The 22,687-nt window shown below is 46.9% G+C and overlaps 1 protein-coding gene and 1 pseudogene across 4 annotated transcripts in view; one reads left to right on the top strand and one right to left on the bottom strand.

The window, feature by feature from the left end:
- LOC102012204 (chromosome unknown open reading frame, human C1orf95) overlaps positions 1–22,687 on the top strand; it is a 43,004-nt gene that overhangs the window by 1,227 nt on the left and 19,090 nt on the right. For 2 of the 4 annotated variants that reach the window (XM_005404496.2, XM_005404497.2), the window contains exon 2: positions 138–336. The exons of the other annotated variants lie outside the window; for them this stretch is intronic. In XM_005404496.2, the coding sequence (XP_005404553.1) occupies positions 138–336 (199 nt within the window). The remainder of the gene's footprint in view (positions 1–137; positions 337–22,687) is intronic. 4 annotated transcript variants of the gene reach the window in all.
- Positions 12,512–13,321, bottom strand: LOC102011874 (annotated as a pseudogene).

The following is a 22,687-nucleotide window of genomic DNA, read 5'->3' on the forward strand; positions in this document are numbered from 1 at the left end:
CCGGAGGCCTGGGCGGGGGCGGTGCTCACTCCGGGGCGGCCTCGGGGTCGCGGAGCCGCGGAAGGGGCGAGCCCGCTCGGCAGCGCTAGGCGCGGGCAGCGGGGTTGAGGACTCTGTAGCCGGCGTTCTTCCCGCAGCTTCCCGGGGACCCAGCGGGGCGCCGAGGGCCCAGGCCGAGGTCACTGGTCAGGGTGCCGTGGGACTCCACTGCCCTGGCGGAGGTGAGGGTGAGAAAGCGGAGAGCCCGCGCCGCCCCTCTCGGGCACACTGGTGTCTGTTGGCCGGCGGCGCCGGTGCATCCAATTTTAAGGAGCCCCATCACAGACCCAGCGAAGGGTAAGTGGAGGGGAAGCAGAAGGTCTCCCTGACCCTCCCACCCCTCCTCTCCCTCACTGCCAACACCTCCCCGCCTCCAGTCCGACTGCTTCCTACGGGCTGATCTTTCCGGCGCAGGGGTGCCCCTCGCCTGCCCACAGAGAGCTGCAGAGGCGGGCACTCCTGGGCGCTCTCCAGAGACACTCTCCGCGCCAGCCCGTTGCTCCAGGTTCTCAAGAGCAGAGGTCAGCGGCAAGTGCTTTTCTGGTCTCCTTGGCCTTTCTCACGGCCTTCTCTGGGACTCACGGGGCCTCTGGTGTGCTGGGATCGCCCAGCCCACACCCGCCCACCGGGACCTGTGGGCTTCCCGGCCCTTACTCATCTTTCTGCCCCAGGGGCTGCTGCGGCTGGGGAAGCCTGTCTGTCTGAGCAGCAAGTTCAGCGGCTTTTACTTGGGTTTTTCCTTCAGAGATACCTGCAGCAGTCCACAGGCCCACACCCCATTATAGCCGCTGTGAGGAGGCGAGCTGATGCTAATCTAGTTGTTAGAAATTTCCACTTGCAGGAGTAGCGACTGCCTTTCCATCTCTCTGGAGGATGTGAACCTCAAGCTGGGATGCATCTCGCGTCTACTGTTTTTTTTTTTTTAAGTGAAGTAAATGCCATCCTATAGGCTTTTGAGGAAACAAATGCATGGGTGCCACGTGGGAGGGGCTGTGCCAAGCTGCTGCTGGGGAGGGAACCAGCCCTGCAGGAGACCAGTCCCAGAGGCAGCAGCTGTCTACCTTCCACCTGTGTCACTCCTAGGTGGCGCTGACCCTCAGCCTGGGGCAGTGACAGCATCTGCTGGCTTACCCTGATGCCTGTCCCCAAGGATCTGGCCTCCCCTTTGCAGTTCCCTGTGTAAGAGCAGAATCCTAGGGGATTTTTATTTTTTAAAAAACACAAAACTTTCTGAGAAACGAGGAGGAAGTAAAAGAGAAATAAGCAAACTACAAAAGCAATAAAACAGGTGAGCTGTGGGTGTAGAGACTTCTGAATTTTCAGTAACTTAACCCAGGCTCCCCCCGACCCCACTTTGTGTTAGTCGCTACTATACAGTTTTCTGTGTACACAGGTCTGGTTCCTATCCACACAGAACGTAGACTACTTGACCTTTGGTAGTGCCTCTCACCTTTTAGTCAGACTCCCTGTCCCCTGGATTTCAAGGAGGATGCGATGTGACTGGGTTCAGGATGTTCTCCCAAGCTGGTGGTCTGCTTTGCTCTTTGCTTTCGTGCAGAACTGAGCCCTGCTCCCATCTCTGGGTGGGGTTGCTGTAGCGGTGGGTGTAGCTTCTGAGTGCTGCTGATCTCTTTGCTTCCCTCTTCCTTACAGTGGAGCCCTGGGCAAACCATGAAAACTGTGTGGATATTTTTGTCTGTTGCTTGTTGGTTGTTTGGTGCCACAACATCCCCACCCTTCCCCAGAGTGCTTTGAAGGGCCACAGCCCTTGGAAGTCCTCCCCTTGGCACAGATACCCTTCTCTGAAGCCCCAGCTACAGCTGAATATTCATGCTGGCTCTGCCCTTTGATAAAATGCTGCTTCTTCAAATCCATTCACTCATTCATCCACCACATGCCAGGCACCAGGGATGTGAGGATGAATAAATCAGTCAAGAGGCAATAGACTGTTGAGGAAAATCAATACAAACTTTGAATTCACTGAGTGCTATGAGGGTGGCAGGAAGAGTCTGTGTTTTAGCAGCAATTAATTTTTCCTGGAGGATGCAAGGGGTGTCATGAGCATGCCTCCCAGAGGGAAGTGTAGTTGGGTAGGCCCTGCTGAGAAAATCCATCATGCAGCCCCCAGCACTTGCCAGCACTTGCCAGCACTTGCCAGTGCTACACGCCCACTCTCTGGAAACTGCTCAGAGCCCTGATCTGAACATTTCTTCTCTTCCTCTGTAAACTTCCTCCTGTGCAAGTCCTCTCCTTATTTGCAGACTGGATAAGAGCATTGGGCCAAATGAAGGCTCATTTTTCTCCCTCTGATGTAGGTGTCTCAGGTCCATCCAGCCTGTGGAAGAAGCCCTGTCCTTAAAATTCCCCAGCTCCTTCTCCATTCAAGCAGCAGCACTGTCAAGATAATGCTCAAGGTCTAAGAGAAATGTTTCCTGTCCTGCGGAGTGCTGGAGGAGAGGTGATTCATGTCACTCTGATCCTTGGTGGAACATTGAGGAATGTTTGTTTAAAGTGGACCATGGTAAGGGGCGTCACCCTAGCCCTATCCAGCAAAATTCTACTGATAAAGATCACTACCAACTCAGGGATAGAACTCAGTGGTAAGTGCCTGCCTGGCTAGTGTGAGTTCCTGAGTTTGATTCCTGGTACCAAAGGGAAAAAAAAAAAAAAAAAAAAAGAAAGACAAAATCACTACCAGTATCACCATGTTCCAATAGGAAGAGCCTTTATTCATATATACAATCAAAGTTCACTGTTATGTCCCAAGATGGTCAGAAAGTTTGCCTATTGGCAAAGGTGTAATTGTGCTTCCATAATTAAAATTTACATCTGCAATGATTTGGCAAAGCAAAAATGTGGATGACTCAGACAGTGCAGGCAAAATTGGAGTAGGAGGGGCTCCCACTGACTGTTAACCACTCCATCAGACTAATGCTGGCCATTAATCTACTGCTGAAAACCACATAAACATTTAACCTATCCCTAATCTGTTGCCTACTCTTTGTCTTCACTAAAGTTTTCCTTCCCAAGTAAGAGCTCCACAGCCTGGGTCAGCTTCTCTCTTTCCTTTAGACCCAAGGCTCAAACTGATGGTTAATTATGCCCTAGCTTGTAGCATCTTTTGTATTGATGATTTTTTGATACTGTTTTGAGAATTTATTGTCTATCTAAATAGATTGTAAATTCCTTGAGAACAGCAATTATTTTAAGTTTCTCCTTGCAATAGTATATTATAAATGAATACATACTGATAGAATTTTACTCCTAGAATAGACATTAGAGATCATCTGGTCTGAGCATGCAAGGACTAAGGGATTTTACTTTCTACTCAGCCTTTTTAAGAAAGTTGCTTGAAGATGCATTTCAGCATAGCAATGGAGTAAACAAGAAAGAAGATATGATGCCCAAGAAACAATGAATTCTACTTCAGGCAGCCATGAAGAGCAACCCTAGGATGAAGTTGTTCTGTAGGCCTGAAAGGCAGTCAGTCTTCATTAACAGAGGACTCCAGGAAGGTGGTCTCTGAGGATGATATGAGATGGGCTAGTAGAAAGTATTATTGGAAGGCTGCAAAAAGTTAGAGTTGTAATCAAAGAAAGCAAGCAAGAAAAACAGAAAGCAGTTAGTAAGTACAGTAAAGACAAAAAGTCATGCCAGGGATATAGCTCAGTGACACAAGCACCTGCCTGGCAAGTGCAAGGTCCTGAGTTTGATTCCTAGTACCACCCCCCCCCAAAACCCCAAAACAAACAAAACAAAAACACCAGAAGACAAAAAGCCATGCAGAAGCATTAAGATCTAAAAGTGAAGCAGCCTGTCCAATTAGATCAGGTCAGCAGGGATGAAGAAGAAGAGGAAGGAGAAGAAAGGAAGGAGAAGGAGAAGGAGAAGAATCCAAACAATGACAAGTAAGAAGGAATTGAGAGGTTGTTAGTGATATGACATATAAGGTTTATGTTTCTCTTATCAACAAGGAAGAAAAGAATCAGAAACTTCAGGAAAACTGAAAATTGTTTCATAAAAGGCATAGACCTGCAGTGACCTAGTGGATGGCCCGGTTTCAAGCTGTGGATTTACGTGGTGGAATGCAAGAAGGACTCTTAAACACATGGAATCTGTGTCATGGGAACAGTAGTGTGGGCTCCGTGGCTCTGCACTGAAGAGTATATGCTTAGTAACAGTGATGTAAATGCTGCTAGGTGGCTTTCATTGTCTGAAAACCAACAACAAAGCCCTGAAAACTTGAGAATAGCTATGAAAGAGTATGTGAAAGTTTTCTACATTAACAATATAAAATGAAAAACACAGAAGTTGGAGTAGATTGTGAGAGACTAAATTATTGTTCCCAGTTATTTACCATCCTCCTTGAAAGAAGACTGTGCATTCTTGCCTGATGCCATGTCTGGCCTGCCTCTGGTTGGGGGAGAATACTTCCTCTCCTGACCATTGATATTGGGCTTAGCATTTGACTTGCTTTGGCCAAATGAATATAAGTCCAAGTGACATCACACTCCTCCAGCCATCCCATTTCTTCACTCCCTTTAATGGCAGTATTCCTTGAGATCTGTCTATATTTGTTTTCTCCAAGCCCCACTTGCTTGTGAACTTGCTGTGCTCATGCACTGTAAGAGACACTGTGAAGTTCTGCTACTGTTCTTCCCTCTCATGAGAATAATAGGTCTCTGACTGCTCAGGAGCGGGGTATTTCATATGTAAAGGAGAAATAATCTTGTGTTGTTGTCCCACCATTATGTCCCAAAGCTGAGTGACACATAGAGGGTAGGGTAGAGGCATGAATACCCTCATCATATAAGGCAAGAAATCAGGAGATACTATCTATAGCTGATAGATTAAGAGATAGACTATCACAGTGACCAATAGATAAACTGCAGGGGTGGAATGTTGGGGCACTGGAACAAAGTACATGGGAGATAAGAAGTGTAGACAAGCTGAAGCTTATGTGTCATAGCAGAGAGTCAATAAATGGTATCTCAAGTTGATAAAACATGAAAGGGCAATATAAGCACACTCTGGAGGTTAGAAAAACTGCAGAATTCTCACTATACTGGCATCATCAATTTTTCTCTGTCTACTAGCTCATTTCCATATACACATGCTGAAGTTATCACCCATCTTTTAAAAATAGCCTCTTTTTCCAGACATGACAGTGAATGTCTATAATCCCAGATACTCTAGAGGTGGAGACAGGTAGCTCTTTCCAATCATGAGTTCAAGGCCAGGCCAGGCAACATGGCGAGACCTGGTCAAAAGGAAGGAAAGTAGGAAGCAAGCAAGCTTTTCTTGACCATACATCACACTCCTCCAGCCATCCCATTTCTTCACTTCCTTTAATGGCAATATTCCTTGAGATCTGTCTATATTTGTTTTCTCCAAGCCCCCCCCCTAGCTTGTGAACTTGCTGTGATCATGTTTCTGCCTCTATAACTCACCTGTCCTCGGCTTGTCAGGACCACTGATCTGTCTCCTCTACACTTACTCCCTTACATTGCAACCCCATGATGATAACTCCCAAGTTCCGATCCTGCTCAACCCGCCACCCCAGACTCCAGAGTCTTAGCTCCAGCTTTCTTCTCAACATTTCCACTTGGAAACCAAACGGCACCTCAGATGTGAGGTCCAAAACCACACTCTGGTCTTCTTCCCAAACTGCTTCTCCCTCTTCTTTCTCCATCTCAGTAGATAGCCTGTTTCTGTTTCTTTTTTTCTTCTCCGGTACCGGGAACCGAACTCACGACCTTGCGCTTGCCAGGCAGACGCTTTGCCGCTGAGCTAAATCCCCAGCCCCCTGTTTCTGTTTCTTGACTCTCCTTTTTGTCATATCCTCTGGTCCAAGCCTCTGTCCCTCCCTGAATTATTCTGATAGCTTCTTCAATGGTTTGCCTTTACTGATATCCCTTACAGTCTTCCTTCAACATGTCAAAGAGGGCTCCTTTCAAAACACAAGTGAATCAGATGGTGCTATTTTGGCCTAAAGAGTCTCTTATGGCCTCAATATCACTCAGAATGTCTTTTTTTTTTTTTGAGTAGCAGGAATCAAACTCAGGACTTTGTGCTTGCCAAGTAGGCACTTGTACTGCTGAGCTATATCCCCAGCCCCCATATCACTCAGAATGAAATCTCAAGTCCTTATAATGACGTATGTGAGTCTAGGCCAGAATTGTGCAATAGAAATAGCTATATAATAGAAATAGCTTTCTTTACCATTCCCAGAAGGTGGGCTCCTCCTTCCTTAGAATGATCAATCCTTGAGACATAGGTAATGTAAAATTCTCTAGTACTTATATTATAAAAAGCAAAAATGAATAGGCTAAATTAACCTTAATAATATATTTTACTTAACCTAATGTATCAGAAGTATTATTTTAATATATAATCAATACAAAGTACTAAGCTTTCAAATCTGGCATGTGGTTTATGCTTCCAGCACAAGTGTAATTTCAAGTGGATGCATAAACAGCACCATTGGCTGTTCTGTGATGAGAGTGGAAGCCAGCTGCTCTCAAGGGTAGAAGTGGCCAGTAAGAGAGGGTATCTCCCATTTCTATGAGGTAGACAAGCCTGCTAAGCAGAGAACAGCTGGTTTCTGAGTGCCTCCAGCTGCCTCTCCCTCTCCAGACAAGCACTGTGCACCTAGGCTGTGTTTGGAGTGGGGGCATAAAGTCAAAGCAGTTTTAATGGGAAGGTGGATCATAAATGCAGACAGGGACGTGTGCTTTTGTGGACAGTGGTGGGGGCCCATCCAGCTCAATCTGCAGCTGTGAAGAATGCTTTCCTGGTCAACTTGGTGACAGGAACAGTGAGCAACAGGCTGAAAAGAATGACTAGAAGGGCTTCCAGTTTTATGTCAAATTTATGAAACCACAAAGAATTTGAGGAAGACATAAACTAGAAGGCAGGAGGTTTCAGACTTGATTCTCATTCCTCAGTAGCATGGAACTATGTACAGGTCCCTTAGTCTCTCAGAGCCTCAGGTTCCTTGTTGTGAAATGTAAATAGTAATCCATGATTGGGCACCTCACACAGTCATGCTGCTCTGTTAACTGAAAAGTACCGTATGGTTAGAATGTTATCACCAATTAACATTAGCAAAGTCCCTTTTATTCCCCAGATTGCTCCTGGGGTTCTTGAAATAACACCCACGGACACAACATGCAGCAGGCATTTCCACTGTTTTCAGCGTCCTGGTCCCATGCATCTTGCAGAATCAAGACCTGGTAATTCCTTCTGGGAACCAATGTTCATAAGCTTTCCATCATGATAACAAAATGCTTGAGATAATTAACTTGTAAAGAGAAAAGGTTTATTTTGGTTAAAATTTGAGAAGATCCAGCTCATGAACAATTGGCCCTTTGGCTTTGGGCCTATGGTAGGAGAATGTGGTGGAGAAATACTGTTCACTTCATCACCAGGGAGCTAAAGAGAGGAAGAGAAGGGATTGGGGCCCCAGCATTCCCTGAGAGTGTGCCCCCAATGACCTACTATTTTTCCACTAGGCCTGACCTCCTAGAGGTCTACTGCACTTCCTAGTAGCACCACCTCAGGGACCAGTGCTTTACCACACTGGCCTTTGCAAACATCCCTTTATTTGGAGGACCACTGTTCCTGCAGTGTCCTCTGTCTAGACTACTCTCTCCTTCATCATTGCCTTAATGTCTACATGCCTTGAGGCCCATTTTAAATGCCCTCCTCTGAAAACTTTCTTCACCATTCCAGGAAGGTGGGCTCCTCCTTCCTCAGAATGATCAATCCTTGAGAGATACTCTGCCTCAAAATTCTGGTTCTGTTACTGGATTTCTGGGGCATGCTATAGATCTCTTCTAGAGATTCCAGGTTCTTGTTCTCAAAAAAGAATTGGACAGGAAATGTGCAAAAAGTAATGAGGGCTTTGGCACATATGTTCTGGATCTCTATGACTGACAGGTCACACCCTCTTGCTCAGCCAACTGGCCATGCCCTAATCTCCTGCCTCAGTTCTTTTGTGGTTGGTTGTTTTAATCCTTTTATTTGAAATAATCTCCTTAAGGCTGAGAGCTGTACTTTACTCTTCTACTTCCTGTAGCACCTGCTGCTCTTTTGGTGGCTGTTTGTTGGCATGAAGACATTTTCACATTCTGACTACTGGTTGGAAAAGTGGCAGCAGAAGCAGGTCTGCTGTGGTTTGGAAGTGTCCCCCAAAGGACCATGTTGGTCACTAGCCTGTGGTACTACTAGGGGGCAGGAGAACATTGATGATGTTGGGCTAAGTGGGAAGAAGTAAGGTCTTGGGTTGTGCACCCTCACAGGGACACTAGGACCCCAGCCTCTTCTTCTTTCTTTGTGTCCTGGATCCCATGAAATGAACAGCTTTGCCCCCCCAACCCCCCCACCCCCTTCCCACCAGAGTGTTGCCTCATCTCAGGTCCCAAAACAAGGGAGCAACTGACCATGGACTAAAACCTTGGAAACTGTGAGCCAAAATAAACCTTTATTCCTTTAAACTGATTTCTCAGATATTTTGTTATAGTGATGGAAAGCTGACTAATATAAAGTCCTTATTCCTGTCACCTACTGAGCCCCTACCCAAAGAACACAGGCTTTCATGTCACTTCTTAACCTTCTTAGCTCAGAGGGAAGTAGGGCTAGAATTCTCAGGGGTCCATGCAGGATGGAGTGGCAAGGGTAGCATGTGTGTTTCTGAGGGGTCCTTGATGCCCCAACCACTAGAGGGAGGCACATGAACCAGAGGAGGAGTATTGGCTGCTCGTCTCTGGGGAATATGGCTTTCTCTGTAGGGGACTCATTGGAACAGCTGTTGTGTTTCTGGGAAGAGCAAGCCTACCCTCCACAATTATGGTATCTTTTTAAGTTGTGTTGCTAATGGCTGATAAGTGTTGAGGGCATGGAGGAGGTGATCAACCTCAATAAACCTTCTTTACTTATTTTTGTATTAGGGGAATTGAACCCAAGGTCTTTGTACTAAGTTACTTTCTAGCACTTTTAAAAGATTTTTTTTTAAATTTTGAGACAGAGTCTTGCTAAGTTGCTAAATTGCCCAGTCCGGGCTCAAACTTGCAATCCTCTTGCCTCAGCCTCCCAAGTGCTGGAATTATAAGTCTATACCACCATGCTTGGCTCGGTAAACTTTATTAATAAACATTGGCAGTAACCAATAATTTAGGCAGTAACCATAAATCTACATCTAGGAAGGAAAGTGTTTTGAGGAGCAAGACATTTTTTTTTTTGTGATCTTAAAGTGACTTCTCTCAGAATGCTTATAACTTGTAAGAGGGAACAATCATAGAGAAATCACTTGCATCTTGATGAACAAAATTTACATCACCTGAATTTTGAAAAAATTATGGTAGGTGAAAGAAGCCAGTCACACAACCCATACTGTCTGGTTCCCTGAATATGAAATATCCATGATAAACAACAGAGGGACTGAGAATCATTGTGGGGAGCAGTCGGAGGTTGGAGGGAAATACAGAAGGACTGCTGATGGAAGTGTTCTAAATGTTCTCAAGTGGACTGCAGTGATGGCTGCACAACTCTATGAATGTACACAAAGAAGCTGAATTATTAAGTGGATGAGTCTTATGGTATGTGAGTTATATCTCCATAAAACTGTTAACAAATTAGCATCACCAATAAAGCACAGACAGAGGTCACTTGCTTTCTGATGTGACATTCTGAGAGAGACAGAACATCAGTTTTGTAGTTTTCTGGCTGGGGGTGTATAACTCACATTTACTCATGAGAAAATGCCAGACAAACCCAAACTGAGGGACACTTACAAAATACCTGGCCTTTTCAAAAATATTTTGATGAACAATTAGAGGGGACTAAAACATGACAACTATATGTTAGATCCTCTGGTGGAGGAAAAAAAGAATACTAATAAGGACATTATTGAGAGAAGTGAAAAACTGGAATATGGATTATAAATTAGATAAAATGTTCCATCAGTGTTAAGCATCCTAGGTTTGATAACTGTACTTCAGTATATAAAAGAATGTCATTGTTCTTTGGAAATACACATTAAGAATTAAAGAATAAAGGGCCATCATATGGACAACCTATTCACAAATGGTTCAGAAAAAACAAGAATGGAAAGAGAGAGGGAGTGACAAATGTGGTAAAACCTCAGAAACTGGCAATCTGAGTAAAGAGGAGAACAGTTCTCTGTATGATTCTTGTAACTTTTCTGCCAGCTTGCAAGTATTATAAAATAAAAAGTTAAAAAATTATGTGGCCAAAGGCTAAACATTCCATACAGTTCAAATAAGGCAGTTGGACCTAAATCTGACTTCTGTCCCATAAATTGGCCACCTTTTCTCTCACTGCTTAAGGTCTTCCAGCATAACTAAATCCCAGCTCTCCAGGGGCCACAGGAAGACAGTCATGGCACAAGCTGGCATTAATTCGAAGGCCAGCCTCCCCCCGCCCCACCGCAAAGGAGATTCTCCCAGGATCCCCACCATTGAAACTGTAAGACATGAAGGGTTTCTTGCAGCCCTTTGGAGGTCTGAGGTGCTCCATCAACACAGGCTTGATTATAACTAAAGCGGGTTTCCCAGGAGGCTGGGACCAGTACACACAGCCAGATTCCTTTCAGTTTCCTAGCAGGATTTTTGGAACCAGTTAGGAATTTGAATGTTTCTGCCAGAGCTCGAGTGAATCTCAATGCTGCAGGGCTATTTTGGAGAAGTCTTTATTGTCTTAGTTATTCCTCTTTTTTGACATTTCAGCTAGACTCCAAGGATCATTCATGACCTCAAAGAAGCCAACCTGAACTAAAAATCAATGACTGTACCATGCCAAGCCTGGGTATGGGAGAGCTGCCCCTTAGCCTTGGTATTTTGGAGGGTTTGTGGGTTGAACATGCACATGGAATCTTTCCAGGAATCATCCTGTGGTCTGACTCAGAGGAAAAGTAAACATAACCATCTTAGGATCAGATTCTGAGGCTCCGGGAAGAAAGGGTGATGGGTCTAAGTGCACCCCTGCTCCCAGGTCATGGTTGACCAGAAGGCTTAGGTGGTCTTAGATCTGACTGCCCATGGATGAACTCTGAGGCTGACCCATCCTGAGAAACACGGCCTTGGTGCCTGAAAATTGATTTGGGCTAAAGGGAAACCAAACACAAAAAAGCCATGGGTCTGACAAGATACACAATTGCTTTGGTCCACTCTTTTTTCTTTTTTTTCAAAACCTGTTAACTATCAGCTTTATTTAAAAATATATAAATATTCTGATGTGTACAACTTAAGATTGTTCAATAATTGAAATTCCATACAGAACTGAAACAACAAAGAAATCCAGACCAAATTAATCATTTAGACTGCCAATTCCATCCACTATTTTAACACAATATTCGGGATAAATGAAAGATTTAATATTATCAGTACTGAAGAAAAACCAGTCATTTGTACCACACTGCTGTAATTAGAACAACCACTCCATGGGTTACTGAATCAAAGAATTCCAACAGCAAATTTAGAGTTTCCCTCAAACAAAAACAAAATCTAGACACTGAATTATGTAAATACATCTGAGAAAAAAAATACTCTTCTTATGAAGTTTAACCCATAACCAAATACACTCATGCTTTACAGAGGGATCAGCACTGGCACTGTGGCTTCAGCCAGGCTCTCAGGGTTTGGATTCCGCTGACTGCAAGGGAAGCTCCCAGGCTGGGAAGGAATGGAACTCAAAGCTGGGATAACTTGTCAAATGCCAGGGACAAGGAGAGCACTTATTTTTTGGGGAGCAGACTTACGTATTAGAATTACAGGAATTAAAAGGAAAAACTTAAAAGTTAAAGTATGTGTTCCAGAATATATGCATTACAACTTCATGGTGAGTTGAAATTTCTGTAACAAGGTCCAGTCAGAAAAATTGATAGAAATGAGAATTTGGAGACCTAAGACATACATATTCTTGCTGAATACATTTCCAGGGTATACCTTTGCATTCTGTTCAGGAGTACTACTAAACTGTAGGGACTTTAGAAATGCTGGCCATTTTTTTTGAAAGCATAGCTATGTCTTATTTCTAAATTTTAGTTAAAATATTTGATCAGGAAGAAGTTCATGAACATCATACTTTCAGGTTTTACAGCTCATTCCTGAGAAAATAAGACAACTTTCAACACTTTTCAAAAACTCTTTTATAGAGGTTGAGACTTTTTTAGATGAACTACACAGGCAATAGTGAAGTTAAAGGGAAATCCAAAGGACTGCTTCCCACTTAGATGAAATGGGAGGAAAACTTACAGTGGTCTGCTACAAACTGCAAGGCAGATGTGAGCCAAAGGTTAATGGAGCAAAGTATCTCTCGCTAAGTAAATGATGAAGTGTGACAGCCCACTTGAAGATCTCCTTACATCATGAGTGGGATTCGGTTTAGGGGAAATAGTTTAATGTACTTCTCAGAAAAAAGTTTATCTTTTTCCATCACAAACAAACAGTGGTTATGAAGTCCAGTGCCACAAAGCAACTTTCTTTCTGTCCCATACAGCTGAGAGTGAATCCAAGGCGGGACGCACATCCAGGATGTTGAACTGGTAGCCCTTGTTCACTTCGTCGCCATTGTAGTAATTGATCACGTATCTAACTTCTGTCCCACAGTGGTTGATGATCCATCATGCCTGTCGAAAGGCACCTTGTACCCCAACCAGGAACAAATTCTTGCCCTTAGTGAATACTGTTTTGCCTTCCCTCCAGACTGGATCAGTGGTGGACCACAAGGACACTCCACGGCATGAAGGGCTTCCCACTTCAAGATCTCCTTCCAGGCCTGCTCATTATTCTGATTGTGAATCTTAATGACATTATACATTTCTTTCTGACTAATATCCTCATCCTTCCACTTCCACCCTTAACATTGCATTCCAGAACATCTGTTCAGAAGGATAAACCCACTTTTTCTCAGAATCTGCTCTTGGAATGGATGATTTTTCTCTGACTGTAGACAAAGCAAATGGTCAATCTGGGGCTGGTGTTTGATTAGGTGGTGGCATCAGATTTGAAGGACCCAGGTTCTCCTTATTGGCCCCGGCACCAGTAATGGGGCACCCCACATACTCATATACTCAACCTTGGTGGGCAGGCACAGAGTAAGTTTTGCTTTCACTAGTTGGACCAGATGGTTTCTCACCTACTGGACAGCCTTGATTTTTCCTTTCATGCATTGGGCATCCTGAAGGTGGTGATGCTGTCTGATTGTCTGAAGCATTTGAGGTCTGAACTGAATCAGCGGGAGTAGATGCTGACAAACCCATGGCTGGAACTAAAGTGTTGACTCCAAGCAATTTTAAATGTCCAACCAATGGTTGACCTTCAGTTCCAGGGCCTTAGCTGGCAGAGTGTGGTACAGAAACGGGACTTTTGAGGAAGAAAGGGAGGAAAGGACAGCAGCAGGCAGGGGGTGCTTCCAGTCCTCCCTGCACCAAGCCTGCTCACCCCACCTGCTCCAGCCTGCAGTCCTCAGACCCCACCAGTCACTGTTGGCATCACCGTCAGCACCTGAGTCCTCCCCAGGGCTGCCCCAAGCCACCTGTATTGCCTCTAGCTGCCAGCCCAAGTCCAAAAGGCAACGATGACCAGCCGCTGCCTGCTGCTACCTTCACCTCACTGGTTCACCACTGTTGCGGTGATCTTTTTGAGACAGGGTCTCACTATGCAGTCCAGGCTGGCCTTGAGCTCACTCTGTAGCCCAGGCTAGTCTCGAACTCACAACAATCCTTCTGCCTCAGCCTTCTGAGTGCTGGGATTACAGGCATGCGCCACCATGCCCAGCCTGGGTCCACTCTTGATGGGACTCCATGCTGTTTATTCTCCCTGCTATTTCTTATCTGAGCCCAATGCAGCTTATGCCACAGGATCTCCATGTGTGTGTTCCCCTCAGGCACTGAGATCCAAGTCTACCCTGTGTCAGGATATAGGTTCTTTGGCAAGGCTTGGCATCCTTGAAGGCAGACCCAAGGAAGAGAGTGGGCAACCAGAGCTGTTTCCACCCCTTACTTCATCCTCTCACATGGTTCTCCATCCACCATCCCCAGATATCAGGTATTGGCACTACCACTGAGCATGAGGGGAGATGCACATGCTTCTTAACATATTTGCGAAGCCATTAACACAAGTCCCAGCTGGGTATGGTGGCACATGCCTGTGATCCCAACTCTAGATCTTGAGAGTCGGAGGTAGGGTGATGATTAGAGCATGCATTATAACCAAGGATCTAGTCTTTTGTCTGGTTTACCTATCAGCTCCGACGTGGGGTTTCTAATTCATTATGTCATTTCTCTGCAGCTACCTTCCATGTGTCTTCCTTCCTTTGTGGTCCAGTGCGGGCTTCCCAGGGGAAGGCAGCCATACTTGTGACTGACACTGAGCTGGGAAGCATGCTACTCCCTCTAGGCATGTTGGCCTCCTTTGGCTGAGGTCTGGAATCCTCGTTTCCCATTCCAGTGCTGTCATGGCCACACCCTTGGCCTGACAGTGCTCACTATCCCTGTCTAGACCCCACTTTGTATTCATTTGAAGCAGTGATAGTTAAGATGCTTGCCTCCTCTTTTGTGCTGAGAAAATACAATCCAGTAGCCAGTCTTGCTGGTAGGAAACTGAGCCCCATGGGTGGCCTGGCCTGATGATCCATGCACTGTTGTTCTGCACGTGGGAAGTCTTGCCTCTGGTGGAGGTGGGCAGGAGGAGGGAGTAGAAGGTGGCCGATTGGCCCCCATCCACTTCTACCAATTCCCAGCTTGCTCTGGACCCATGGATTGGACCCCCATGGCCGGCATCACAGGTTCCCTGGCCTTCTGCCTCCCAGGTGTCTTGGCCAAGGGGAGGCGCTGGCAGGAAGGGAGGAGAAAGTTGGGGACCAGCTTCCTGTCCCTCCCACTTCCTGGTTGTTACTGTGCCTTCTGTCCACAGTCCAACCACCACCACAGCCCACTGCAGACTCAGTCAACAACACCTTTCCCCCCGCCCCGCTTGGGGCGCAGGCATGGGAATGGCCCCTGCTGTCACAGGTCACTGGTGTTTCAGGGGCCACAGCCTGCGCTTCCTGTGGGGAGCCCCTTTGGCACAGAGAATTCAAAGTGCATTCAGTAGTGGCCCAGACTGGACTGTGGGGTCTGGAGCCACCAGTCCTGGTACCTTGACTGCTCCCAAGCCTTCTGCCTGGTTTCCCTGAGGAAGTCATCTTTTGACAGTCTTCAACCTCTCCAGCAGCTGCTGTAGGAGCCAGAGCTTCCAGCCACGGAAGGGCTGTTGGTGCTTAGGAAGAGTGGGAAGGGCGTGGAAGGGGCTGGAGAGGGTGCTCAGCAAGACTCCCTCCCCTAGCACCTCCCAGGGCAGTTGAGATCCCTGGGAGTCCATCTGTCCCTGGGGGAAAGTCCAGGGCTCTGCCTACTTTCCTCCTGGGAAAACCCAGCTGGCTGAAGCAGCGCGTCCTCAGGAATGCCGTTTCCTCTCATCTCACCCGAGGCCTCATTTGGAAGATGCAGCATGTGCCCAGCCTGTTGTTTATGCTTAGACTTAACACCTGTTTTGCCTTCCTCTTCATGTGACTAACAGAAGCTGCTAAAGCAAGTCGTCACCAGCCCAGTGCGCTTCGCACTCCTGGGACCTTCCTGGGCTCCCTCCTGTTGTCTGTTCCCCCTCCTGCAGAGATTGACAGCAACCGAGAAAAGAAAGCATGGGTTGCATGGTGTGATTTTTCTTCCTGCACTCACAAAAAGAACCTCCAGTTTGCATTGTTAAAAGCCCTGATTCCTTGTTATGAGAAGAGTCATCAAAATATGCCTATTACATTTTAAATCTCACAAAAGACACTAAAAATGTGTATCATCTACTTAAAAGCATTTCCTTTGATAACTATACCAATCACACATTTAAAAAGCAGAAAGGTTCTGGTTGGGTACTTCTGAATCTGGTTCCTTTCCCTCCACCCTGTGATTTGTGTGCAGACATCTGAGAAACAGGTTTTATAATCGAGATTCAGCCAGGCTAAATCACAGCAGCAGAGGCTTATGCAACTGCTAAAAACCTGAGTTAAAAATGGAATAGTCTTGCAGAGTGGGGAAGGTAATAATATCAGTGATGTGAAAATAGAAAGTAAGAAATTAGTATTTCAGCAGTTCAGGTCTCTTACCCACATTTTTCTTTACCAGAAAATCTTGCTGTCATTTTCTAGAATAATTCCAAAAATGCAACCTCTTATTAGAGAAATCAAACTTTGCTTTCCCATATTCAACCCTCTGCCCCTCAATTAATCCAGAGCAAAGAGCCCTTTTTACTGACTTTTTTTTTTTGCCATCACATTTTGTATTTGTTAGAATCTCTGTTCACTAATGCTCATAAAGGAACAGATTTTAGACTTTTATAAGTGGGTTTTGTTAATTTTCTATTTTAAAAATACTTGTGAGACCTTTACAGTTGCCATGGCAATATAATTTCCATAAACATGGTTTTTGTGGGGATTTTTTGCACATGGAATGATGAGGTTGATATGCAGTGCTGGGAAGTAGGTGGAGGCTTGGCAGCCACCCATGGCTGCTTCCCTCAGATGCTGCTGATAAACCCCAAGAACCCACATGCCCTGGGTTCCTGAATGACACTGCGGACACGGAGGCTCCTGGAGAGTGGACCTGGCCAAGTGGGAAGGAGGCCAGCCTGTTCCTGGGAAGAAGCCAGGACAGTGGGTTGGGGTTGCTCTGCTATGGGAACCAATGGTCCTGTGCAGGCTAGACTGACTGGAATCTGTCCCTGCAGCTCTAGGTTTCAAATGTCTTTGAGGACCAGACATCCTGGTGAGGAATAACCAGATCTGTCCAAAGGTCCCACTGGATGCATACAATGGGTGGTGTGCAGAACATTTGCAATGGAACATAATGGAAAGTAAACCCACAGCATTAGCAGTTAAACAAAACAAGAAAACATTGACTGAGGGATAGCTTTACGTTCATCTTGCATACCAATGGTGGAGCAAAGCAGATTTGCTTAGAAGCGGTAGATGGTCCCAGTGGTGCCAAATGGCATCTTTTTGTCAACAATGCCAGACCTCTGGCCTGGGTTCCTAGCAGGCTTGCTAGAAAATTGTATTTCTCAGGAATGGACTGCGCAGACAATGGAGGGAGAAATGGAGCCCATAAGAGAATTTCTTTAGGAACTGAAGACTGCTGTGGAGGAGCAAAGGCAGGTGAAGGCATGAAAAGTGGAAGCAGGTTAGCGTAATGTCAGGAGGAGTGAGCCTGGCACGCCTAATGGAGCACCTGGGCACAGCCAAGGGTCTGAATCATCTCACAGACTGAGTCATAAGGAATTATGAATTACTAGAAAGCCACTGTGTGGACTGTTATTATTTAAGTAGTGCCAGAAATGCGAACAGGCCCCTGAGGAGGAGGCACCAGACAGTGTCTGGCCAGGGCTGATTTCCACGAGATGTGAGGGGAGTCTCAGGTGTGCCCAGTGTGCACAAGTGCGTTGGCCCCAGAGCCCCCTCTGTGTCTAGGAAGCGCACTTGGAGCGAGCTGTGGGCACTGCCCTCTGTCCGCAGACTCCCTGGCGACCGCCCTCAGCTCCCGCCGCTAACCTGTGATTTGTGGAGTGCGCTGTGTGGAAAGAACAGTGACGACTGCAGGCGCCTGTGCTTCAGACAGGCGAGGCCTGGAGCGAGGCCTGGGCTCACGGGCGGGCAGGGCTCAGGAGGCAGCTCCACCAGGCTTTGTCCCCATCTGGGACCCCAGCACTGCCTGGCTGCCGGCCCATCCAGCCTCCTCCCTCAACGTGCGTTTACTTCAAAAAGAAAAAAAAAGTAAAGCCTCAGTGCAGGCAGCTTGGCTCGTGGGTCTCCAGGAAGGGAGCAGCCTGCGGAGCCCTGCCCAGTGTCCCTAGTGTCCCCTGCATCCCTCCACACGTGTGGACGCTGCCGAACCTGTGCTCCCCGCGCACCCCAACCTCCTGGGGTCTGAGGGGAGAGGGCTCCCATGGGCTCCTGGTGAAGGGAAGTGACAAGTCAGGGGCCCACATGCTAGAAGATGTGTGTAAGCTGGGCTGGGATCCCCAACCTTGGTGACATTTTCTGGGTATAACTTCTTTTTTAGCTGAAAGAATATCCCCTGGATTGCACTCAACTCAACATAACTGAGTAACTCCATCATATACCTCTGTGTGCTGCCCTGTCTTTATTGAAACGACACTAATAATAATGGTACCTATCTCTTTGGACTTTCTTGAAGGTTGTTAGTCCTTGGCACCTAGCAAGGATAAAATGTCCTTACTGTTCCTGGAATTTCACTGCTGTCCTAGCAGTAGGGGGATGCCATGAGAAATGGCCACTAGCTCTCTTGTTTAGCTTTGCACCATGGAGCTTGGCACCCTGCCTGGCTTGTAGTAGATGCTCAGTTATTTGGAGGAGAATGATATGGCTGATGCTTGGGCTTGCACTACAGTTCTCTAACTCAGGGTGATTAGAATCCCCTAGGAAGCTTGGTAGAGCTCTAGCCTTGGAGAGGCTGATTTAGTAGGAGTAGGAATGGCTAGGGAGCCTCAATGTTACCTGTCTCCAAAACCTGGTGTCTTAGTTACTTTTCTCTTTGCTGAGACAAAATACCCAACACCCAGAATTAAAGGGGGAAAGGTCTATTTAGCTCACATCTTGCAGAGGTTTCAGTCTATAATTGGCTCATTACAAGGCAGGGTGGCACATGGCAGAGGGTCAACAGCTCATGGTGGTAGAAGAGAGCAAAACAATGAGAGAAAGAGTGAGACATGCCTCTTGTTGTCCCTTATACTGTATCCAGTCTACTGGGTTTAGAGGGCTGCCAATCCAGTCAGTGCACTGATCCAGCAGTCACCCACCCTTAATCCCAGCATTGCACTACAAGTCAATCACAGATTCAGCCACCTCTGAAAAAGCCCTATGACCAGATGAGGCTTTGGGGGGTTAACTAGATACAAACCCTAACACCTAGGGTGGGGAAAGAAGAACCAGAAGTGACTGCCCCTTACAGAGGCTGCCTGCATGGGCCTCCCTGCCTGCTGGACTGAGAGTGAGGTGGCTCCCACACTGGGGCCTGGCTGTGCACCTGGTAAAATCACCCAGAGGACTGACATCTTCCAGGGACCGCAGTTGTGGTTGCACTTGGTGTGAAGTATGTTTAACTTGGAGCCATTCTGCTGGGAACGCAGGGTTGGCATCCTTAGAACCACTCAAGCAGCCTGCAGTTCAGGCTGCACCTTGCTGGTCCCATAGGGGACCCTTGTCATCCAGGCTGGGCCAGCAGTCTGAGTCCTCTTCCTCCCCAGTGGCCCTACCTATTTGCAGATAGCTGTGGCCACCATGGAGTCCTCCTTTCTGCACAGACCATCACCCCAAGCTCTGAAAGTAGTTCCTCTGTTTGGGCAGTTGGAGCCATCCATCGAATTTTCCTTGAGGCTCAAAATATGGCCTTTGGCCAGCAGCTGTTAGTGTAATCCAAGTGGCCTGAGAAGAGACACAGTGGAGTTGAGTGAGCAGGAATGTGCTTTTCTAGAGTCTGTGTTTAAAGATGCATCTGGGATTTGTTTCTTAGCAACAGGGCTCATCCAAAACACACTAGTGGTATCAGAACACCTAACAATGCCAGTGTCCACAAGCACCACAGGAAGTAAAGACCTGCAACGGGAGAGAGGAGTCTAAGCATAGCTCCTCTAACAGGTGGCAAAGCCAGAGCCCCGAGCAGAGCCAGGCGCCCACTCCCTGGAGGCTCACTCCCTGGGACGCTTCCCTGAGTGGCTTCCTGCCCACGAGAGCTCTCTCCTCCAACACACACGTAGCAGTTCTGCCCTAAGGGCCTGCAGCCCCCGCGGCCACATCCTCCCCTCCCACAAATGGCCTGCTGGGCTTTGACTCTGAAAAAGAATGTGTTAAATCTGGAGCAAGCCATTAGAAACTGAAATCCAGAGATTTTTTAACCTTGTTTTGGGGTTGTTGGACCCTTTAGCAGTCTGGACCCCTTCTCCAAATTTTTTTTCTTACACGCATTTAACAGTGTATTTAGTACATGGATTTCCAGAAACTTCCAATGCTATTGAAAACCTGTTATCAAAATATTAATGCAAATAAATTTGTATATAGAAGCACTGTATATGGATCCAAAGATGCAGCAGCAGGTCTCAGGTGCTATAACTAGGATTGGAGGTAAATGTCAGTGATAGTTTGAGAAATCTACTTTGTGGTACATAAAGATCTGTAATTTTTACTAGTGATGAAGGTCAGGTTTGCTAGTATTATTAATTTTGTAACCTATGTTCATAAGAAAAGCAAATGCTGGCACTAAGTTAAGGTTAGTGAAAAGTAAGATGCGATTTTTTTCAGTGCCACTGGGCAGAGTTCCTGGGCACCAGGCACTCTGGCTTCTTGGTCCCAAGGAAGGTGTCCCTGGGCAAATACCTAAACATCCTGAGCGGTTTTGCCTGGGACTCAAGTAGGAGAATTACCCAGTTCACGGTGCTAGTTTGTCCAGAATGTCCTTCTTCTGTTTCACAGGACTAGTGTCATGAAAAGTTAGAGCTGAAGGAAGCTGGGGGAACACCCAGTTCAAGCCTCTCTTTTTATAGCCGTGTGCACTGAGGCTCAGGGCCAAAAAGACTTTCGGGTCATAAGCTGGCAGAGCCTGTGCTGGAGCTGAGGCCTCCAGACACCAATCCCTGAGAATGTGGAAGGCCCCATGTCCTTGAGCCACCTCCCTCCCCACCAAAGGTGGGGGAGCGGCAGGGATGAAGCCCCTGCTTGAGTCCTACACCTGTTACAGGTTACAGATGGGGTCTGGGAGAGCAGGCCCAGCCCTGCTATGGTGCTGCCTGGTCAGTTCTGATCCTGGTGATCTGGACCTCAGCATGAGTTCAGTCCTGCTTCTAGTAGGTTCTCCCAAGGGTTCACAGTCCTACCATCCCTGGCTGTGCCCTTTCTGACCTTGGCAGGCTCAAGTAAGCTCCTTGTGCCACGAGTTCGATGAACCTGGTGTTCATGAGAGCGGATTCACAGTTCTGTTGCCGTGCATGAGCTAATAAATGCGGAGCTCCTGTGACAGATGGTGGTGGGTTAGTCACGACTCCCGGTTAAAAGTGTCCGGAAATCAACCCAAGCTGGTTGCAACAGAAGAGACAATTCATAGGTTTGTAGAAGAATAAGGTCCTGAGCACATTGGATTTCAGGCCTTCTTGTTATCATTGCTGCGAGATGCCCTTAGAACTGAGTTTCTCCTTCCAGCTCTTGGCTCTGCTTTCATTCCTCTGTATTGTTTGATTTTTCAGGTAGACCTTTTCTATACAGTGACTTGTAGGTGCCCTGTGGTGACAGTGTTTTTAAACTAGCAATTCCAGTGAAAAGAGGGCTCTTTAATTATTTTTCATTTTTGAAATAGCAGTGTGTATTGTGAGGGTGTACATCACGTCAGTGGGCTGATTTGCTCACCTGTCATGCTCGTTTCATAATGCATATGCCACACATGGGATGAATGAGCACTCTGGGCAAGTGAGTCAGCCTGGGAATGAGCGCTCCAGTGAGATGTGTTGACCCATCCATCTCTTCGCAGTTACCTCTCTATGTCTGTGAGAGAACTACTTTCAGCAGATTCCCAGGCTACAGCCTAGCCTTATTAACCGTTCTTCACAGCAGAAGCCATGTGCCCCATTCCGTATCTTCAATTGCTAGATTGTACATAGAAGTTATATCGTATCATGCAATATTTGTCTTCCTGTATCTGGATTATTTCACTCAACAGAATGCACTACAGATTCATTCATGTTATCAAGAATAGCACGATTTCCTTCAAATCTTGGGGAATCTTTATCCCTAGTTGTCCAAAACTCCTGGAATTGATCTGGCTTGAGTCATGTGCCACCTCTGAGCCAATCACTGTGGCCAGGGGAGTGAGGTGCTAGGACTGGACAGAAGTGTATCATGTGACTGCCTCAAGAACTGGGGCCAAGTTCAGTCTCACCCAGACCACTGGGCCTGAGTGTGGGGGAGAGGAAGACTCCAAAGGAAGTCAAGGCACTGCTTCTAGAAGAGGAGAGATAACATGTGGCTAGACCTGGCAAGGATATGGTGACACCACAGAAACATGCCCTCTAGGAGAGCCTCGGGATGGGGATGTTACCCATGTCACCACTCAGCATAGAGAGGGCTCTGCAAGGCAGAAGAAAGCAGCCATGAGGACAGGACCTGGCCTGAAGGCCAAGAAATTGGACAGAGTATTAGACAGTGTTCCTGAGAAGAACCCTTGGACTGGGCCGAGGAATTTCCCAGAGGAGTGACTCACAGGTGCAGACCATACCCCCTGCCATCTCTCACCAGCAGTGCCAAGAGGACATCCGATGTCTGGGTCACCCCAGGCCCGGTCATGGGAGTCAGCGCTGCCTGTCTGTCTGGTGGCTCTGTGTGCTTCTTCCAGACCTCTGAAGTGGGCCCTTGACAGTCTTTCTGCCTCCCAGAAAGAGGACCTAAGCCACAAAGGCCCAGAATGACCTGCCCAAGGCCAGAAAGGGGCACAGTAGGGGGTTCAGGCAGTCCGTCCCACCTCCTCTCCTGCAAGGGTTTGTGAGGACCAACAAGGCCTGTGTGGAATGGTGCCAGCACCAGCTGAGCCTCAGTGAAG

This window comes from Chinchilla lanigera, unplaced genomic scaffold, assembly GCF_000276665.1.
Source record: "Chinchilla lanigera isolate Chin_1 unplaced genomic scaffold, ChiLan1.0 scaffold00088, whole genome shotgun sequence".
In the NCBI taxonomy this organism is placed as follows: Eukaryota; Metazoa; Chordata; class Mammalia; order Rodentia; family Chinchillidae; genus Chinchilla; species Chinchilla lanigera.